General features: G+C 42.7%; 1 protein-coding gene across 1 annotated transcript in view; it reads right to left on the reverse strand.

Annotated features, from left to right (window-relative positions):
* Positions 1–1,424: 1,424 nt before the first annotated feature.
* Positions 1,425–20,624, reverse strand: part of CA3 (carbonic anhydrase 3) — a 34,298-nt gene continuing 15,098 nt past the window's right edge. Inside the window, exons 3-7 of the mRNA XM_084849211.1 lie at positions 16,590–16,708; positions 14,968–15,060; positions 13,102–13,167; positions 10,896–11,051; positions 1,425–3,166 (exon numbers count right to left, since the gene is read on the reverse strand). Of these exons, the coding sequence (XP_084705337.1) occupies positions 3,047–3,166; positions 10,896–11,051; positions 13,102–13,167; positions 14,968–15,060; positions 16,590–16,708 (554 nt within the window). The 3' untranslated portion in view covers positions 1,425–3,046. The remainder of the gene's footprint in view (positions 3,167–10,895; positions 11,052–13,101; positions 13,168–14,967; positions 15,061–16,589; positions 16,709–20,624) is intronic.

Below are 20,624 nucleotides of genomic sequence, written 5' to 3' on the forward strand. Positions count from 1 at the left end.
TTTGTGCTGGTAAAGACACACAGGGGGAAGCAGCCCCCTTTCTAACCCAATGGTGTGTAGGATCGATGTAACCAAGGTGTGAATTAGTTCTGAAGGCAATAAACCAAGCCATGGAGAATCACAGCTTGGTAAAGTGCTTTACAGCCTTTAGGGAATTAGTGCTTTAAAATGTGCTATTTCAATTGAGGGGGATCTCTGTAAATTCTGAAGTGCACATTCAGAGGACCAGCCTCATTGAGCTGAATGGGAGTTACTTCTGAGTAGACACTACTTGGTTTGTACTGGGAAACACAGGGGCAGGAGACAGGAAACACCCCTTGACCGGGGTCAGGGTGAAAGGCACACCCCCGGGCAGGGCTAGCATACCCAAGGTCAATGCGGGGGTTGGGGCACACAGCAACTATAGCAGGGAGAACCTGACTTAAGGACAAGAATTGGACTTTAAGCAGTCTCAGGAAATCCAGTTTTTCCCTGATAAGTTCCGGGGTGCCTGCTGGATGGCCACAACGTCATGTATTCCTAATGACCTCCAAACACAGCCGGCTCAGAGTAAATTGCTGGTGGACACACACATACACACCAGTGATCTCTAGAGGTTTTGGAGTACAACTCCTATAAGCCCCAGCAAACATGGCCAATGGACAGGAATTCTAGGAGTTGTAGTCTAAACCATCTGGAAGGCAGGTTGCCTACCTCTGTATCGGGGCATAGGAGCTAGAGGATGTGCTCCATTCCTGAAACTCATACGCAAAGTGAAAATGGTACAAAGCCCAAGCCAACAAGGCCACTTATCTCCTGTTCACTTTTCTCCTGTACAGCACTAGCTGCAGTGAAGTTCCAGCTTCCTTGGTGAGGGGGAGACTATCAACGGAATAAACTGTATGTGGCATATAAAAATCATGAAAATTTTAAAATGAGCTCCCCTTCTTGTCTGTGGAGTTGACAGGTCCTTAGGCGGTGTTCAGTTTTCTACCTGGAAGGAATTATTATTATATTATATTTATTTATATCCCGCCCTTTTCCCAATACTGGGACTCAAGGCGGCCTAAGGAAATGTCTAAGATGCTAACAGAAAAACATGAAAGTATCTTGCAGGGCAAAATGCAAACAGAAGAGATGGTTATTAATGACTCAGATATATATTGGTGTCTCTTGGCCTTTTACTTCCCGTGGTAAACTTTTTCTTTCTTTCTGTGTGTAGTGTACCCATGTACGTACCTACTTAGGAGTCGATGTATCTGACAAATTTTGGTCTGGACCCCAAAAGCTCATGTGTCAATATATTTGCTAGTCCTAAATGGCTCTTTTTGATTTTAATACACTAGACTAAATGGCTGTTCATCTGTAATTTATGGTGGACATTTAAAGTCTTTTTCCATATCAAAATTATTCAAGTACAGACAGAGCTTTCATTTAATCTTTTTATGTTCACCAGAAGTTACTGTTCATCAGAAAGAGTTCTAAAAACTTTGCTTCAGAGATAAATAAATTTATTTTTGTTCTTTTACAAAAGCAGATATGTTACCACCATACAATACTATTTGAATTGCTCTTACTACAAAGCAGAAGCCCAAAGCAAGAAGAAAAATAACTCCCAGCAAATAACTTATTAACAACTTACAGTGCAATCCTATGCATGTCTACTCAGAAGTAAGTCCCATGAGCTTAATGGGACTTTCTCCCAAGTAAGCGTGTATAGGATTGCAACCTTAAGATGGTTTTAAAAAGCCAACTGATATTTTCATTAAAATTTTTGGAAATGCTTTTCAAATTTGAAATTAAAAAGTATGTTTACAAATGTATGGGCTAAAATTTAAATGCTGAATAGACACCAGTTCTTGAAGTGTTATTATTTTTTAAAATTTAATACCCCACATTAATACCATGTCTAACATGGGAAGATCTACTGAAACAGGAGATACAAAAGTCTATTCCAAAAATCTTAATGTTGGCATTTAAGAGTTTGAATTTATGAAATTTCTTCCCATTTCAAAATTCATCTGAGTGTTTCAAAACTGAAATGGGTTTCTAATCAAATTTCATTATGTTATGAAATTTTATCCCATTTCTTTTAGCAGCCTTGAATAAAATGCACACTAACCTCACTCACACAAAATGAATTGCAAAATAATAAAATCAGGATAAGATCAGAACATGATTTTTAACGTGTCAGAGAATGATACAATAAAACTGAAAATTAAACAAGTCATAACATTTCCTTCTCCTCCCAGATTGACCAAGATTACCTATGTATTAAACAAAATCCTGGTTGTTTTGGATTCATAATAATTTCAAATAATATAGCATGAAATTAAGATACAATTGTACAATAGAAGAATTCTTTATCCCATTCTATATTGTTTGGAGGCCTTAATTTCAATTTTGGGGAGGGGAAACAGATTCAGTGTTAGTCTTCTGGGATGATTTTTTTAAATTCACATTTTGGATAGTCAGTAGCACAATCCTATACCTATTGCTCAAAAGTAAGTCATGCTGACATCAGTGGGGCTTAACCCCAGGAAACTGGGTATAAGATTAGAGCCCAGATGGTACATTTTGTGATTCCTACAGAAGTTATGTTTGAACATGAATATTACAGAGAAACACATTTCACTTCTTCTCTAGCATCCCTCACTTACAGGGGTATAAAAGATAGTAGAAACCAATGGGTGTGTTGTGTGTGTTGTGTGTGTGTGTGATGTTGTGTGTGGGAGGGAAGGAGGGAGAAAGAAAAAGAAAGAAAGAAAGAAAGAAAGAGGGAAATCTTTGAAGAACTAAATGATGGGTGACTTTTTTGCTTCATATAATTATTTCTAAAATACTTGCACTAACAAAGATTACATACAGAGATCTAATATTTTAATATAGAGGTTAGAATTTTCCCAGAGTGATTTTTGGTTGTCCTCTAGAGGTTAGATTCATTTCGTAACCTTGATCTGCTTGATTGCTCAGAATTTCTAGCTCAGCAGATCCAGAGGAAGATCAGCAGATGGTATGTGACATGAGTGTGGTCTTCCCAACTTCATGGCCAACTTCAGCAAAAATTCTATTGGCATGGGGATCGTATCATCCTGTTATTGAGAGGCTGAAGAGGCCGCCAGTTGTCCACCAAAGGGCAGTGGGGTTGCTCTGCAGCATTGCTTGAAAGGCTACGAAGCTTTAACATCTGCAAAGAAGCAAAATAAATATCTTGGTTAGGACCACCCCAGCAAAACTGGACCAGTATGAAGTCCTGAGCAGACAGAGGAATAGCAATTTCTTCAGGTGCCGGAGTCTATCCATGGGGGGGGGGGGGGGACCCTGCAGCCCAATAGGAAAGATAGGCTCTTAGAGTTCTTTCTTGCAAAATATATCCTACTGAAAGATCACATCCCATTTTTAGGCTGGCCAGGTATCCTCTTTTACAGAGGACAGTCCTCTATTTAAAGGGCTGCCAGAGGACCATCGTCGATTTGAAGGTGTCCTCTAATTGAAGAGTTCTCCTGTCCAATTCTAAGTTTAAAGATAAAGAACCATAAGAACTGTTGCCCATCCACAGTTTGCACTTGAACAGCAGACTGAAGAGGCAGTACACAGGTCACCTGGTCACAGCCTTCCACAGTATGGTTAGCTGTAGTGTACTTCTATTTAAATTATAATAACTATTTCTAATTTTGCATCTATACATATAAAAGAACATATGCACATGTTATGCAAATCACCATCCTCTTTGGGTGATGCATTTCCTCTTTTTTGGCGATTCAGAAGTGGCCACCCATCCATTGGGCTGATTTGCTAGAAGCCCTCTCACCCTCATAGGAATGATTTCTCACCTCTTTGATCCACATGTAGGAAGATGTCAATGAAATTTACTTTGCAGACACAGAAAAAAATGCATGCCACCCTTGCCTCTCTCCCATCTTCTTTTGTTTCCCAAGTATCTATTTCAGATTACAATCCCCTTGGGTGCTGTCAGGGCTGGAGTGGGGAATCTGTGGGTCTCTGTGCAGCTGTCTCCACGCTGAACTGTGCTTTGGATCATCTTCCTAGCAGTGAAGAGTTCTGAGGTTCTGACTTCTGAGGCCAGCCACTGGGCTTTCCTGGACAGGGCATGCTATAAAAGGCTTCCTATTTGGGTTGGAACCTTGCCTGAGCGACAAGGTCTTCCTGGCTCAGGTGTGTTTCTAAGTATCCCTGCAGTCTCCAACATGGTGCCCGCGGGCTTCAACGTGCCCATGGACACTTCTCTTGGTGCCCGCCAGGCTCCCTGCCCTTCCTGATTTTTCTTTTGATTCTTAATTTTTTGCAGTTGTTTAACAGGGAGGCTGGCATGCTGCAAAATGAAGGGCTGCCCTCCAGAAACATCTTTATTTTGGGTTCAAAACAATGCTTTTAGTGTTTGGGAGATCAGTCCCCACTTCTGCCTTCTACTTAGGTTTTTGCAGAAGTTACTTTTCTTTTAGTCTCACCACTTCGCCTTCTGGGAAATGATTGTTTTGTGACAGGCCATGCATGGTAGCCATTTTATGAATGGGCGACCCCCCATGACAGCCATTTTGTGAGAGTGCACACAACACTCTCTCAAAATTCCAAATGTGCCCACAGTTCCAAAAAGGTGGGGCACCCCTGGTGTATCCCCTTGGCTCCAGCTCCCTGGCTTAACTCCTAACTTTTGGTCCCCATATCCCAGCTCACCTCTGATGCAGTGATGCAGCTAGGTAACTGTAACCTCTGAAATTGTATTATCCACCTGCCCCCTCTTTAGATAGTAATGTGTATTACTTCACTTATTTCAAAATGTGGAAAGCTGACCCTGCTGCATTTTGGGGCCCTCATGTTCTAGTGGGTCCTAGACTTCCCCCCCAAATTCCTGCCCTGATGGCACCACTGCTCTCACAGCTGAATATGGCTCAGCACTGACAACTAGTGACCAGTCCACACTGCCTATGAAAGGCACCATATACACAATGACGACGAACAAGATTTGCTTGTCATGAAAATCTGAGCAGTGTATGGTTGTGCCATAAATCCTGGCCTAGGCCAGATCTACATCTTGTGCCATATCATTACGATCCCACCATGGTAACGCTATATGTCTCTTGTGTATTTTTACCTATTAGGAACACAATGACAATTGTTGTGGTATTTCGGATAACGTGGAATAAAAGCAGGAATCACACTACGATAGCGGTATATAGAATGTGTAATGTGCCCCAACAGTTAACAGTACACTTCAATATCGCTATAAAACAATAGTGTAGATCTAGCCCTAGTAATTCCCACATCTAGACTCCCCCCGCCACTATCACATTAGAGCTATCATGCAAAGACCAAAAGGCCATTTTAGAGCTTCTTGGGAGGTATCTATGTGACTACTGTTGGAAACAGAATGCTGGACTACATAGAGCAGGGGTGTTGAACCCCAGGCTTGCAGGCCAAAACTGGCCCACTTCACTTCTTAATCCAGCCCCTGGGGCGTCCCATATGGGGTGTCCCATATGGGGTTTCCTTCCCCTGGTCCCACTGCCTTTCCACCAACTGCTGATTGTTTGGTCCTTTCCCAGCGTTTGCAGTTTTTTCCCCACTCTAAAAGGCTGAAATGCCCTCCTAAGGCTTAGTTACTGGCAGCAAAAGTATTAAGCCAATACAGGCTGACATTTTGGATATTTTGCCTTCAGCCCCACCCACCACTGGATTGTGGTACCTGAGAGCTTCTCCAAAATTGAAATTGGCCCTTGAGCTGAAAGAGGTTTAACATGCCAACGTAGACCCTTGGGCTAAATCTACACTACTGCTTTATTGCGGTATTGAAGTGCACTGATAACTGTTGGGGCACACTGCGGTCAGTATACTGGTATCTCAGGCTGGATCTACACTTACCGCCTTTTTTTGCTTCCAATGAGGTTTCACTGCCCGCCTTTCACACTACGCAGTAGCCACCTCAAATTGGAACTGGAATTTCCCACTTCCGTGCTCCTGCTTTCAATACCCTAATATCCCGGTATTTCCCCTTAATGTGCTCTGATTTTCCGCCTTCGCTACCATATCCAGTTGTAGTCCCCTCCCCCACCTGTCCATATGCGGCGGTGTTTGTATTTCCCTCCTGTCCAATCACAGCTCTCAACAGCCCCATGCCTTCTTCCGGCTACTGATCGCATAGCTTCCTCAGCAGCCCCTGTTTTCTCAGCAACAAGCAAAGAGCTGGATGTGCGCGCACTTGTCTGATCTCGGAAGCTAAGTGGGGTCGGTCCTGGTCAGTGCTCATATGGGCGACTGCCTGGGAATCAGGCTTCCTGCCCTGAGCAGAGGGTTGTTGTATCCCTTCAAATGAGACTAAGTTTTACCCCCTCCTATCCCCTGCTCTCGATGTGTTTTTTTTAAAAATTCAGGCATTATCCTTGCAAAATCGGGGCTTCTCCGCGATGTTTTTTTTCCTAATTCAGGCATGATCTTCCAAGCTTTGAAGTTGTGAAGCTTCACGTCCAGAGCAGGGGATAGGAGGGGGTAAAACTTAGTCTCATTTGAAGGGATACAACAACCCCCTGCTCAGGGCAGGAAGCCTGATTCCCAGATGGTCGCCCATCCAACTACTGACCGGGGCCAACCCCACTTAGCATCCGAGATCAGACAAGCACATGCAGGAAAACAGCAGGAAGACAGCACAGCGCTCGAGTGTGAACCGAGCTCGCGCATTCGATGAAGCACCGCAACGGGGAAAATGGGTGAGTGTGAATAATCACGTTTTAATGCGAGAGCATTTAACCCGACGGGACACCAAATTCATTGCGATGTTGGGCGCAATGTAGATCGGCCCCCAGTGTTATTTCCTGCTTTTTATTCCACATTATCCAAAATACCATAACAAATGTCATTATGTGTCCTACAAGGAATAAATGTGCAAGAGGGATATAGCGTTACCATGATGGGATCGTGATGATATGACACAAGGTGTAGATCTGGCCTTGGTTCTCTTGTCAGTTGAGGCACCCATATTCACTGCTTTATCAGGATGCAGCTCTAAGTATATTTGGTAGGAATACATCCTACTGAATTTAGTGAAATGTGTTTCCGAATAAGTCATAGTACATTTGGAAATAGCAACCTTACATAATGTTGTCTTGATTACACATATGGCTCTTTTTTTATGGATTTCTCAGTGCTCTTCTGAACATTCCCTCTTTTTGCTTCTTACTATTGGACAAACTTTTCATGTCCTTGTCAAAGTCTACTGATTGCTGGGGTTCAGAAGAATGTGAGCAGATGTCTGATTATTGCAACTGATCAACAAATCTGCACTTAGCTGCTGCATTCTAAACACTTTCTCACCATTATAAATACATTAGATAGTGAGGAGACTGGGGAAATTTGACAGCTGATGCATTTCCATTTTAGTTTGCTAACATCAACAGCTTCAGCTCAGTTCTAAATAAAGCATGCACACAACACAGCATTCTGTGTTTGCTGAAAAGAAGCAAACAAGTATATTCTGTCCAACTTTGTGCTAGGTTGCTGAAAATTTTGAAGCATCCTCGACTGCAAATTTTCCAGTCTAACATGGATTTTGCATATGTGAAAGATCACAGGTTTTGTGCTGATAGGTCTTTATGAATTCAACAATTTCTCTGTATTGTAGCCTTCTTGGAAGTGGATTTAATCAAAGCCAGTAAAACATACTTACATTTAAATGGGCAAGGGGCTGGGGTGGGAGGCTTCATGAAGATTTGTTAGTCAGGGAACCCTAATAACGCTAATCAGTATTTTACATTCTAAGGAAACTTTTAACTCAGACATAAACTAGGAAAATGGGGGTGGAGATAAGATGTAGTTCCATTATTCTTTTTCCTGGGTGCTTTCTTTTATCCAATTCAACTGAGGCAAGTCAGACCAAAGACAGTTACAATGTTAAGATGAAACTAGTTTGCTCCATCTGCTGGGGAAGGCTGCAGACCACTTATTCTAGCGTCAATCCCCCACTTCCGTTATCCTGGGTTGGATCCACAATCTGCCTTTCCTAAGGGCTTTTCCACACAGAGGCTTTTCATCCTGTGATTTTACTGAGGCTTCTGCTTCTGGATTCTTTGCGGAATTAAAATTGGCTCTTTACATGCGCTTCCCTTCCCCCCGTTTTTCTCTTTATCTGCGAGTTCTGTATGTTTCATTATACAGCCACTAGATGGTGCTATTGCTATAGTGCCACTTCCTCTTTACATGGACAAATTCAAGCCAATTATTTTTATTAGCTTGATTATTTCCATTTCAAACTAAGCTGAGGAAATGGTAGAAACCCATGGGAGAGGTGCTAGATGTCAACAACGTCATGTAAAGGATCTGCAAACTTCCGTGAGTAAATAATCTCAGTCGCAGGATAAAAGTCCCATGTGTAGAAGCCCTATGAGTAAGGGCTGTGTTCACAGAAGGTCCCTCTGCCTGATTTTTGGGGATCCCCCCTTCCCACCACACCACAGCTCACCCCATTCAACAGGGTCTCCTGATTCTCTTTGTAACATTTTCAGGGGGCTGGAGGGGCTGCTGTGGGAAAGAGGGGGTGGGGAAGTCCACTTCCACTAGTGTAGTTGATCCAGCTTAAATGTAGATCCAACCCCTTGCAAGAAGTTCTTTGAGATGCATTCAGAAAACTGGGTTTGATTCTCTGGTTGCATGAATCAATACAGTGACTGAATTGAAAACTGAGGTGCTCTTAAGTCCTTGCTTGTGGTTCTGATTCTTCTGCTTCTTTCTTTCTTTCTTTCTTTCTTTCTTTCTTTCTATATTACATTTCTATACTGCCCAATACCCAGCTCTCTGGGTACTTTACAAAAAGATTAAAACCTTAAGAACATAATATAAAAAACACTGTACATATAAAACAATTTAAAACAATCCACAATAGAAATCCCAGGACCAGTTATAACCTTATCATATGCTGTCAAATGCCTTGGAGTAGAGGAAAGTCTTACCTGGCACTGAAAGGATGATAGTGTTGGTGCCAGATGTACCGCACTAGGGACAGTCTTCCATAACGGAGGGAGGGACACCACCAAAAAGGCCCTGTCCTTTGTTGCCACTCTCTGAACCTCCCTTGGAGGAGGCACCTGGAGGAGGGCCTCATATAACAATTGTAGTGTGCAGGTAGGTTCATACCGGGAGAGGTGCTCTATCTGGAATTTTGGTCCCAAACCATGTAAGGCTTTATAAGTCAAAATCAGCACCTTGAATTGGGCTCAGAAATGTACAGGCAGCCAGTGCAAACGGGCAGAATTGGTGTTATATCTGAAGACCTTCTGGCCCATGGTATCAATTCTGCACAAGCATTTTGCACAAGCTACAGCTTCTGAACTGTCTTCAAGGGCAGCCCCACGTAGAGTGCATTGCAATAACCTAACTCGGAGGTTACCAGAGAATGGCCCACTGAGGGCAGGTTATTCCTGTCTAGATAGAAGCATAGTTGGGCCACCAATCGAAGCTGGTAGAAGGCATTCTGTGCCCGAGGCCATCTGAATATCCAGAGACAAAGATAACTCCAGGAAAAACCACAAGCTACTAACCTGTTCCTTCACGGGGAGCGCAACCCCATCCAAAACAGGTTGAACACCCTCCATCTGGTCAGAAGAACTACCCACTAACAGCATCTTGGTCTAATCTAGATTGTACTTCAGTCTATTAGCCCTAATCCAGTCAATTCTCGCAGCCAGACACTGATCCAGCACATCCACAGCCTCACCTGATGATAATGGAAAGGAGAAATGGAGGTGCATGTCACAGCATACTAATGACAACACACTCCTAAACTCCTGATGACCCCACTCAATGGTTTCAAGTAGATGTTAAAGAGCATGGGGAATAGAACTGGCCTGTGTGAAACTCCATACTGGAGAATCCACATGGCAGAGGAATATCCCCCAAGCACCACCTTGTGGAGCCACCCATCCAAATAGGAGCGAAACCACCCCAATGCAGTACCTCCCACTCCCAACTCTGGCAGTTGCCCCAGAGGATCCCATGGTCGATGGTACTGAAAGCCGCCAAGAGATCAAGGAGAATCAACAGAGCCACACTCTCCCTGTCCCTCTCCCAACATAGGTCATCATACAGGGAACTAAGGCTGTTTCATGCCAAAATCCGGCTTGAAACCCAACAAATGGATCCAGATAATTGGTCCCATCCAAAAGTGGGTTAGCAACCATCCACTCAAGGACCTTGCCCAGGAAACAAACATTTGTCATTGGCCTAAAGTTGTTGACATTTTCTGTGTCCAGGAAGGATTTCTTCAGGAGTGTTCTCTTTCAGGCAGCCCAGAACAATCCCCTCTTTCAAAGAAGCATTAATCACCTCCCTGGCCCACTCAGCTGTTCCTTTGCTGCCAGTTTTTATGAGCCAAGAGGAGCAAGGATCCCATGCGAAAATGGTTGCACGAACCTGTTTGACCACTTTATCAACATCCTCAAGCTGTACCAACTGAAACTCATCCAACGAAACTGGATAAAACTGTGCTCAAGATACCTTACATGATTTACCTGCAATAACGCTTGAGTCTAGGTTCTGATGGATCCACAGTGCCGTTACAGCCAGCATGTAATAAGCCCAGACAACCCTGAAAAGCTCTGCTGGGCAGCACATAGAAGATTCAATAGAGGCAGAAAGATATTGTTTATTTGCCGCCTTCACTGCCCCGAATATACCTGTCTATAGGCACACACCAGGGTTTGATTACATCCGCTAGGAGTTTTCCTCCATCTGCACTCAAGCCATCTCCTAAAACATCTCTGCATTTCTCACACATGTATCAGCACTGGATCACGCATATAGTTTCTGATTAACGGAACAAGGCCTGCAGCAAACTGTATGTATACCACGTAGTTCACACAAAGTACATATATAAAGAAACAAAGATAACTGTGTTCATTGCTAAGGTTTACCTGGTCCGTATTGACAACAATAGGCTCTTTTAGAAGAATCCAGGTAACACATTCTTCACAAGGAGGTGTAGTGAAGGAGCCTTGGTAGGTAAAGTAGCTCCGATTTTGAGGGAAAAGAATGGATGGATCAAAATTTGGAAAAGGAACCTCTTTTCCCTTAAATAAATAAAAGAGAAATGCCACCATTAAATCCAGCTGAAGAGAGAAGATCTAGTTGATGGACACAACGAATGCTTTTATTACCTCTGGCAGCCATTTTAAGCCAGACGTTTCACACACAAATCCATAGTTTTTGTGACTATAGTTTTCAACAAAAGATGGAGTGGAGGGTACAAAGTTAACCATATTCTCCCTTCCAGTTTTAAATCTGGGGGGAATACATTCTCCACCCACCCAATTTAAAAATGCTCAGACTCATCTAATATTGGCTTCCTTTGTCTTCTCCATGTCTTCCACTATGCTGTTCCCAATTCCTGGCATAGTCACAGTGACCCAGTTTGCATGATCAAAACAAGCCATCGTGGCTTAAATAAGCCACAGTGGCTTGTTTTGAGCCCTGGCGCATGCCAGGCTTAATTTCCCTAATTACCCACCCAGACGCGGCTTGTTGTGTCATCCAAACCCAGGCAGCATAGTTTGTTTGAGGGGCCTACAAATGACCCTACAACAGGTCCCAGGCCCAATATGGTTCCCCACCACTGTTCTAAGGGTTAAACAGGAAGGAATGACAAATGGTACCTAGTTTACAATGATACCTAAAATGAAACTCATGGGGTAGGAAGTTATGTCACTCATCACTAATGATGTCATTGCCACTACTGAAATATTATCTATGATGACTGTAATTTACACTTTTTCAGCAGTGGCATATTGTGGTTTGAATGTTAGGAAAATAAAATTTCCTTGCAACATAAAACAGCTACTTACAGCTTCTTCTGAGAGGCTTCTTCTATATTATTTGCAACAGCTTGGAACGTGTTACAGATGCCATTATTCTCAAGAGCCTTATTCAGGCACTCATTAAACGCGTAGGGTAAACACATGAAGAGGGGGAGAGTGCTACCCCACTCCCTCCTTGCCCATTTCTGCTGCCCTCTACATATGAAGGGTGATGTTCTGAATAGGAGAGGCTCCTCCATGTGTAGAGGCTCTCCACATGATCTGGAATACTGATTTGGGCACCAGAAAATCAGAAAGAGGGGCACCCTCCCCCTTCTCATGTGTTTACCCTACACTTTAATAGGGATTTGACAAAAGCTCTATGCCTTTAAGAGAAAGCCAACAACTCGGGCTTCTCCTCACAGAGGCTTTTTATCCTGTGATTTTACTGGAGCTTCTGCTTCCGGATTCTTTGAGGGATTAGGATCGGCCCTTCACATGTGCTTCCCTTCCCCTTTTTCCCCTTTATCTGCAAGTTCTATAGGTTTCATTATACAGCCACTAGATGGCGCTATTGTTATAACACCACTTCCTCTTTACATGGACAAATTCAACCCGATTCACAGCTCTTTTTTATTAGCTCATTATTTCTGTTTCAAATTACGCCACGGAAAAGGTCAGAAACTACAGGACAGGCGCTGGAGGTTGACAACATAATGTAAAGAACTCACCAACTTCCATGAGTGACCAATCTCAATTGCAGGATTAAAGCCCCATGTGGAGAAGCCCCTACTGTTCAAATCTATGATCCTACAAATTCCAGGTGAAGCCACTAGGGGTAATTCTCATTGCTCTGAAGGTTTAGATCAGGCTTTTAGAGAATCTAAGGGCACAATCCTATGCATGTTTAGGATGCTGGCTGGGGAATGCTGGGAGTTGTAGGCTTTTTCTCTGTCTAAACATGCATAGGATTGTGCCTTAAAAGTTCCAAAGGGGGAAAAGATTGAGTTGCTCATTCATTGAGCCAAAACTAAGTGTACCAAGGTTCACTCCTTTATCCATGCTGCTGCGCCTGAAATAAAAGTAACCAAAATAATCCCACTGAAGCGCCACTCTTAGTGAGCCTCCCATAGCCTCCAGCTACTGATGGGCTGGCAAGTGTTCTTTTGTAGAGATCTATGCACGTTCCTGGCGCTCATCTTTTCTGCCCATCTGTTGTTGGCTCTGAGATCCCAATTCTTGTCTGGCTTGTCATAAATTCCATGCACGATCTAAGCCTATTGGCATGTTAGAAATCTTGTTGTTGGCCTAAAATTCTTCTAGTTACCTTTGTCTTAATAGCATCTATTTCTTCAAGAATTCTTTTCATCTCTGGCTTGGGAGTTTTCCCTATCTGTCAGGCAGAAAACAGAAGATGAGTAGCGGTGGAAGCAGGTTTTCTTTCACCAGGTTATAAATCATGACAGCATCGCAGAACTGCTCTTTAAGCACCCCATCTGTCCATTCAATTAACAGCATTTTGAGAACATCTTGCACAGAAAAACAGCAACAAAAATAATGCCTGCCGGGTTTAAAAACAACTAAAGAGAATTACATTTAGAATTCAGTATTTGCCTGATTGTTCATTTTACGTGGTTTGCTGTCACTTAATGATTATAATTATGCTCCAGTTAACATGTAGGCAGCCCTTCAAAAGTTTTAGGCTGCAGTCCTATACACCAGATTCCCCCAACCTGGCTCCCTCCCCCTGCACATGTTTTGGACTACAACTCTCATCAGCCCCTGGCCAATGGTCAGGAATGATGGGAGTTGTGGCCCAAAACATCTGGAGGACACTAGGCTGGGGAAGATTGCTATATGCACTTACTTGGGCATAACTCAGTGGGACTTTCTTCTGAGTACAGATGCACAGAGTTGTGCTGGGAAGCCCACAAGTAGGACATAAATGCAACAGCGCCCTCCTGTTTGTGTTCCCCAGCAACTGGTATACAGAACCATACTATGTCTAATGCAATGACTAGTAGCCACTGATAGCCTTATCCTCCATGAATTTGTCTAATTCCTTTTGAAACCCTCCAAGGGAGCAATCCTATGGCCCCTAGACATTGTCTGAGGGGCCATAGGATACTGGGGATTCCCCCCTCCAAGGTTAGAGACAGCACTCCAACCTTGGAAGGGGGAGTTGGAGATCCATCCCCCCTCCCCTTCCCCCTTGCAGCTGGTACGTCAGCTGCCCTCCAAGGTCAGAAAAGCAACCTCAGAGAGGGGGAAAAGGGGGCATTTTGGTGGGTGGGGAAGAGAGGAGACCCAAGAGGCCAGGGCATGAACTATCCTGAGCTTCTTCCTGCCTGCTTCCCTTCTCCTCTGAAGCACCATCAAAAGATGGGCAAAAAAGATCATCTAATGAAAAATGCAAGGCGAGAAGATGGGGAGGCAAAGATCGCCTCCACCACTCCTCCCACCTTGCAGTAGATAATCAGAAGCCTCCAAGTTCCGGAGCTTCCAATCATAGAGGGCCCAAGTTGGTGGCTATCACTATATCTTGAGGTAGTAAAGTACTACCCAGTTGTACCAAGTATGAGAATTCCTACTTGCCTCATTGCTTGCGTAAACATTGCCTACCAGCAATCAATAAAGGAAGCTTTTGTAATGTTTTTAAAAGGTCCTTTTAGTTTAACTATGTGCTGCACGAGGAAGTACTTCCTTTTATTTGTCCTGAAACTCCTACCATTCAGTTTCATAGGATGACCCTGATTCTAGTATAATGAGAGAGGGGGTGATTAACATAGCAATTAAGTTTCTTCCATTTTATTGATTGCATATTTAATTACTTCCAGTAATGTCAAAACAGTTTTTTAAGTCTTATATGGTAAAAAGAATAACACACTGGGTAGGATTTCTGGGATTTGTTTGACAGATCTGCAGTTTTATGTGTTCACTGAAATGCAATCCTATACATATCTACTCAGCAATAAGTTCCATTGAGTTCAATGGAAATTATGCCCAGATAGATGGATGTAGGATTGCAGCTTTGTGTTTTGTTGGTGTAATTCAAACCTCACACCCTGATCACATTAATGTAATACACGGAAAGTATTAATAATACAACAGGGTCTTTTAAATGAATTAGGCCGAAAGAAGAAAGTAAACTAAGTATGATAATATGTGTAAGAAAAGATAGATCAGAGCTTACTTGTAGAAGGATGGCCAAAATAGCCACACCATCAGGTTTTCTCAGAGCATCAGCATAATTACTGTACTTTGAGTACCAATGCACCAAGTGAATCTGAAAACAAAGAAAACATTGTAAATGCCATCATATGAAAGGAACGCGCAAATCCAATCTTTCTGCATTCACTGGAGGATTCATGATTCTTCTCATTACGCAATAATGTCCATATGGCTCTTATCACCAAGTGACAAGTGAGAATCTACATGAAAATTGGGAGAAGAAAGGATAGGAATAGAAAAGAAACATTAACATTATAGGCCTTCTGTTTATTTAAAAAGTACAACAAAATTCAAAGGTATGGATTTCAAGGAGGTGACAAATTTATTTGAAATGGATTATGCATAAAATATGCACTGAAACCCCATGCACCACACTGTGTTTTCAGGATAAAAAGAAAAAGGGAGCAAGGATCCTATTTAACTGTGCATTCTACATTCATGCACACATCACATATGCACACATATGTCAATTGTTACAGGTTATCTTGGGCCCTCTGAAGTTTTGATGCATCCTACTCATCCCTGTTCCAGAGCTTTTGAGGACGAGGAAGGTTGGGCGGGCAGCATATAGAAATGCAGGATTCTACTTTGGAAAAAGTGCCATGCAGCTTTCCAGGTCTCTGTGCCTTCCCACTCTCCCACTTCTGAAGTTTTCCAAGGACAACGGGGAAACTTCAGAAAGTTCGAAGTTTAATTTCTCAAATTTTGTCCTACATCTTTGCATAGAGTTGAGGCTTGGTTCAAATTCTGAATAAACTACTTTCACCCAGAAAAATGAACAGTATTTCATCTGTTCATTCATACAAGAAAACTCCAGCAACTCACACTAAACTTTTGAACAAAGTCTTCCTAGAAGACAAAAATATGGACAGCGATCTGCTAGGGGCAGTACCAGAAAGCAGGAGTGTCATCAGTAAACAGGGACAGTTGGAACACATGTTGTCCAACTTAAAGCAAGTGTGGCCCTCCAGATGTTGGAGTACAACTCCTAGAATCCCCAACCATAGGCCATGCTGGCTGGAGTGATGGGATCTGGAATCCAACAAAAGCAATAATAGCCACAGCAATAGGGTGTAGGGCTGTTGTTTTTGTGTGTTCAATTGGATCTCCCTTTTACAGTGAGGAGGTGATAAAAAAGCCACCATGAAGCTTTGTTCCCAAGTAGTAGCCTTGCCATCCCATAATAGGAAGTTATCAGTGAGAACTCGCTTGTCGATAGTCCTAGCATATGAAACCATCCACCTCCTTGCAATAGTTTCAGAACTGACAGGGAGAGTGGAAATGGCTGAAACAGAACGTCTAAGCAGTGGAGGCCTGTGGCTCCATTGTCAGTGGGGCAGTTAATCTGCTCCGGGTTTCAGTCAGAACTCTAAAGGAGCTATCCAAGGTGCTGAATCCATTTGGGGGATAGGGTTCAGCACTTTAGATAGCTCCTTTAGAGTTCTGACTGGTTCTGACTGAAACCCGGAGCAGATTCACCCCCTCACTGACAGCAGAGCCACCAGTTTCCACTGCATCCCAGCCTGGCTTCTGACCCCCACTGCTGGGGTGGGGATTTTACCTTATCTGTACAAATATACTCACCTCTCCTGCGTGCCTTGTGGCATCCACAACATGCTCTGAGCCTTTGTCATCTGAAGAACCCCAGTGGAAGTGCAGCTGACGCAGCCTGTAAATTCCCTGAAGTGGTCCTCCCCTCAGTACTGCAAAGAACAGTCTAGATTAACAGGCGGCTTTGCTGTGCCGAAAACAAAAGGTACAGCCATGCAGTGTGAAGGACTTTTGTCTAAGGGCGATAAGCATCTCTTGCAGATATGGCTGATGTCAGAGAAGGCATCTTCCACTGCCTTTCTAAACGAAGCATCCACCAGGACTGGCGGCCACCCCTGGAATACTTGGACAGCTGCCAGGATATGCTGCCTGGCAGGTTATACTGCTGACACCTACTTTGGTTCCCCTTTATTTTTTCCTTCAGCCCAGCACTCTAAGCAGTGCTTAGCCTCCATTATATCTCCTATAATGCCCTGGAGCAATGCTGTATCGGGGGCATTGCGAAATTGTAAAATGGTGGCCGGACTGAGTCACTATTAAATAGGAACCACTGATATTTGAAGGGCCCCACCAGAGGGCACTTTGCCCAGGAGGCCCTCAAACCAGGAGATAAGCTTGGTGTCCACAGCAAAGTTATTACAACAGCCTTCCTGAGCCTTCCTGAAGCGGCTGCTCTACAGATGTCCTGGACTTCAACTCCCATTAGCCACAGCTAGCATGGCCAATGGTCAGGAATGCTGGAAATTGTTGTCCAAAAGCATTTGGTGGACTCCGGGTTTGAGATGGCTGTATTGCTATATCACTGATAGAAATTAATGGCAGCTGAAGAAATTGTTGGCCATATTGTGAAGACACACTGATCATATAGTGTCTGTCCCTTTAGGAATCGCTCTACCTGGCTCCAATGATGAGCAACTCCAGGCAATGAGTTCCCCCATCACATCCTAAGCTTATCTCAAAATATACAAGTTCTGTCTAGCAAGAAGGGAGAGAAATATCCCCAATTTCACTTCCCTGGGTTAAAAGAGAAAGGTTGTCACAGACAGGAAGGCCAGGATCTCTTCTCAATCATCCCAGAGTGTAGGACACAGAATAATGGGCTCAAATTACAAGAAACCAGATTCCAGCAGAACATCAGAAAAAACTTCCTGACTGTTAGAGCAATACAACAGTGAAACCAATTACCTAGGGAGGTGGTGGGCTCTCCCACACTGGAGGCATTCAAGATGAAGCTGGACAGCCATCCGTCAGGGATGCTTTGACTTGGATTCCTGCATTGAGCAGGGGGTTGGAGATTGTCTTATAGGCCCTTCCAACCCTACTATTCTGTGATGCTATGAAAAGTGTGCTACTAGCTGTTCTCTTGCATAAATGTCAGACCTAGCCAATCCAACCTGATTGGAGGACCCCAACAACACCTGTTGATCTTCCCTTCCTGACCTGAAGGAGATAAAATGAGTTTGTTTTTTTCTGAAGATGGTCTTTCATCAAACAAGCAAGGGATCCTTGCTCCATGCAAGTAAGCTGCTGATGCTCTATACATAAGTTTCCAAATCTGTCTTGATTGTATCAAATGTAGGTGATGTAGAAAATACTTGTTTTATTAATTCTTTTCAACACTACCTGCTGTTTCTCTCACAACCCTTATCTTTAATTCTTTAATAAAAGTTCCTTAATTAGAATCTGGGACATGACTGCATAAGGATAATTCTCCCACGTGCCAGATTGCTTGGTCATTCAGGCTATCTGCATAACTAAAGGGGATGTCATGTGGGAATAACTGATTGGGCTCTGCTGGGGATGAGCAGAAGAGATTGCTTTGAGTAGGGACATACAGATTGTGTAAAACCCATTCCATCTGTGTTTTGTGGGTTGTCAGGTGCTTTTTGTTCTGTCGTCCACCCATCAGTGGAATTGGATTTATTTATTTTAGTTTCCAGATTTGTGCAAATGTGCATTTGCACAAATTTGCATCTGCAAAAATGCATACATTACCACAAAATGCGCAAATCATGCTTTAGCCTATGGGGGAAGTGTGCATTTTCAGACGGATTTTGTGTGTGTGTGTGTGTGTGCATATTTTTCTAGGATGAAATCTGTGCAAAACTTGCAAAGGTTAGGAAAACGGTCCGCAAGTGCACTGAAAGCACCCAACAGGGGAAAAGCCAGTCCCTGCAGAATCCACAGGTCAGATTCATGAAAAGCCAAACTCATTTGGTTCCATTGCAGATTTCTCTGACATCCCTAGATAAGAGGCATTTCTGTCATGAGATCCTTCCTTGCTGAGACCCAGGTTGAAACAGACCCAGGTGGGCCAGGGAATTTTAGAAAATGATGTTTTAATGTGTAATTTTATTGTTTTTAAACTGTTTGTATTATTGTACATTGCCCAGAGTGGCTGGGTGACTGGCCAGATGGGCAATTAAGAAATTTAATAAATAAATAAAATAAATAAAGAGGGAGTGATGGCAGTTATTCAGAAATCATTGAAGGACCTGCTTCCAGCCTGCTCACACTGCAGGATCAGTAAGAACATAAGAGGAGTCCTGCTGGATCAAACCAAAAGCTAGCAAAAAGGGGAAACCCCATAGGAACTGCCGGAAAGTCCAAGAGCAAAATAGTAGGAAAAAACGATGTTTCACGCAATAAAAGAACTCTGATGTATTTCAGACCCTCAGGTCCTTCTTCAGGGTACTCTAAAAAGACAATATCTAATGTTTATATATTCAAATGTTCACATTTGTCCTGATATGTGAATGTTTGTAAATAGTTCGTGTGTTTGAAGCCTTTAATTCTTTATGTTATCTTTTAAAAAAATTATACTTTATTATGTTACATTCTAACAAGTGAATCTGTTTATCTTTCAGATATGTGAATGTTTGTATATAGCTTGCATGTTTTGAGCCTCCCATTCTTTATGTGTTAACCTTTTTTAAATTTATAATTCTATACAATGATGTACATTTATATGATTTATGTGTTATACAATGGTGAATATTTGAATGTATAAACATTATATATTGTCTTTTTAGAGTACCCTGAAGAAGAACCTGAGGGTCTGAAATGTGTCCAAGTTCTTTTATGGCAATAAACATTCTTTCTTCTATCACTCTGCCCTTGGCTTTTCTGGCGGATCAAACCAAAAACCTATGTAGTCCAGCGTGCTGGTGCCACAGTGGCCAACTAGGGAAGACCAGAAGCAGGACATAAAGGCAATAGTACACACACACTCGTGTTACAGGAGGAAATATATAGGCATAGTGACTAGTAGCTATTAATAGCCTTATCCTCCATGAATTTGTCTAATCCCTTTTTAAAGCTGTCCAAGTTGGCGGCCATCAGTTTGTGGAGCAACTTCCTTCACAGGCATGTTTTTTTTATTTCTTTCCATAATTCAAGACGGCTAATTTATAATCCACCATTATGAACACTGTGGACAATTCCCTTCCCATAACTTGAGTTGTATGGAAAATACAGCATCAAAAAAGAATGAAAGGAACGCAATCAGATCTACAGCACTTGCCTTGATGTGTTCCTTACCCATATATAAAGATTAACTACAGGCTATTTTAAAACAGCCCTTAAGCATACATAAGCAGAATACATAAAGCTTCAGGGATGATTGGGAAATCATATGCAAAAGGAATGTATGCCTCTCTCCCTTTCCAAAATTCAAAGCCAACCTACATATTTTGGGGGCTTCCTGGACTATGCCACTGAAGAATACACTCCGGAATGCTTCTCCATGCCAATAAATAAATATATAAATCCAAAATAAAAGACAACAAAAAACTCCCTGCACATGGAAAACTATCACATCAGGAAGAACACTGGGTTAAACTTGCACCCTTCTCTCTGACATACTAGCTTTACAATGGCAGCAATTTTTAATATGGAAGTACAATAATGTGATTCCCATCTCTATTCAAAAATGGTAGTCCCAAGTGTTGTACCATGTGCTTTTTCTTAATATGTAAGTTGGCTTTCAAACTGGGCCTCCAAAGGGTTCAATCATGGTAACTTGCCAGTTTTAGGAACTAAAAATGTAAGAAGAGCCAAGCTGGATCA

The sequence above is a fragment of the Heloderma suspectum genome, chromosome 4 (assembly GCF_057233095.1).
Source record: "Heloderma suspectum isolate Gila_16-S chromosome 4, 16-S_ref, whole genome shotgun sequence".
Taxonomy (NCBI): domain Eukaryota; kingdom Metazoa; phylum Chordata; class Lepidosauria; order Squamata; family Helodermatidae; genus Heloderma; species Heloderma suspectum.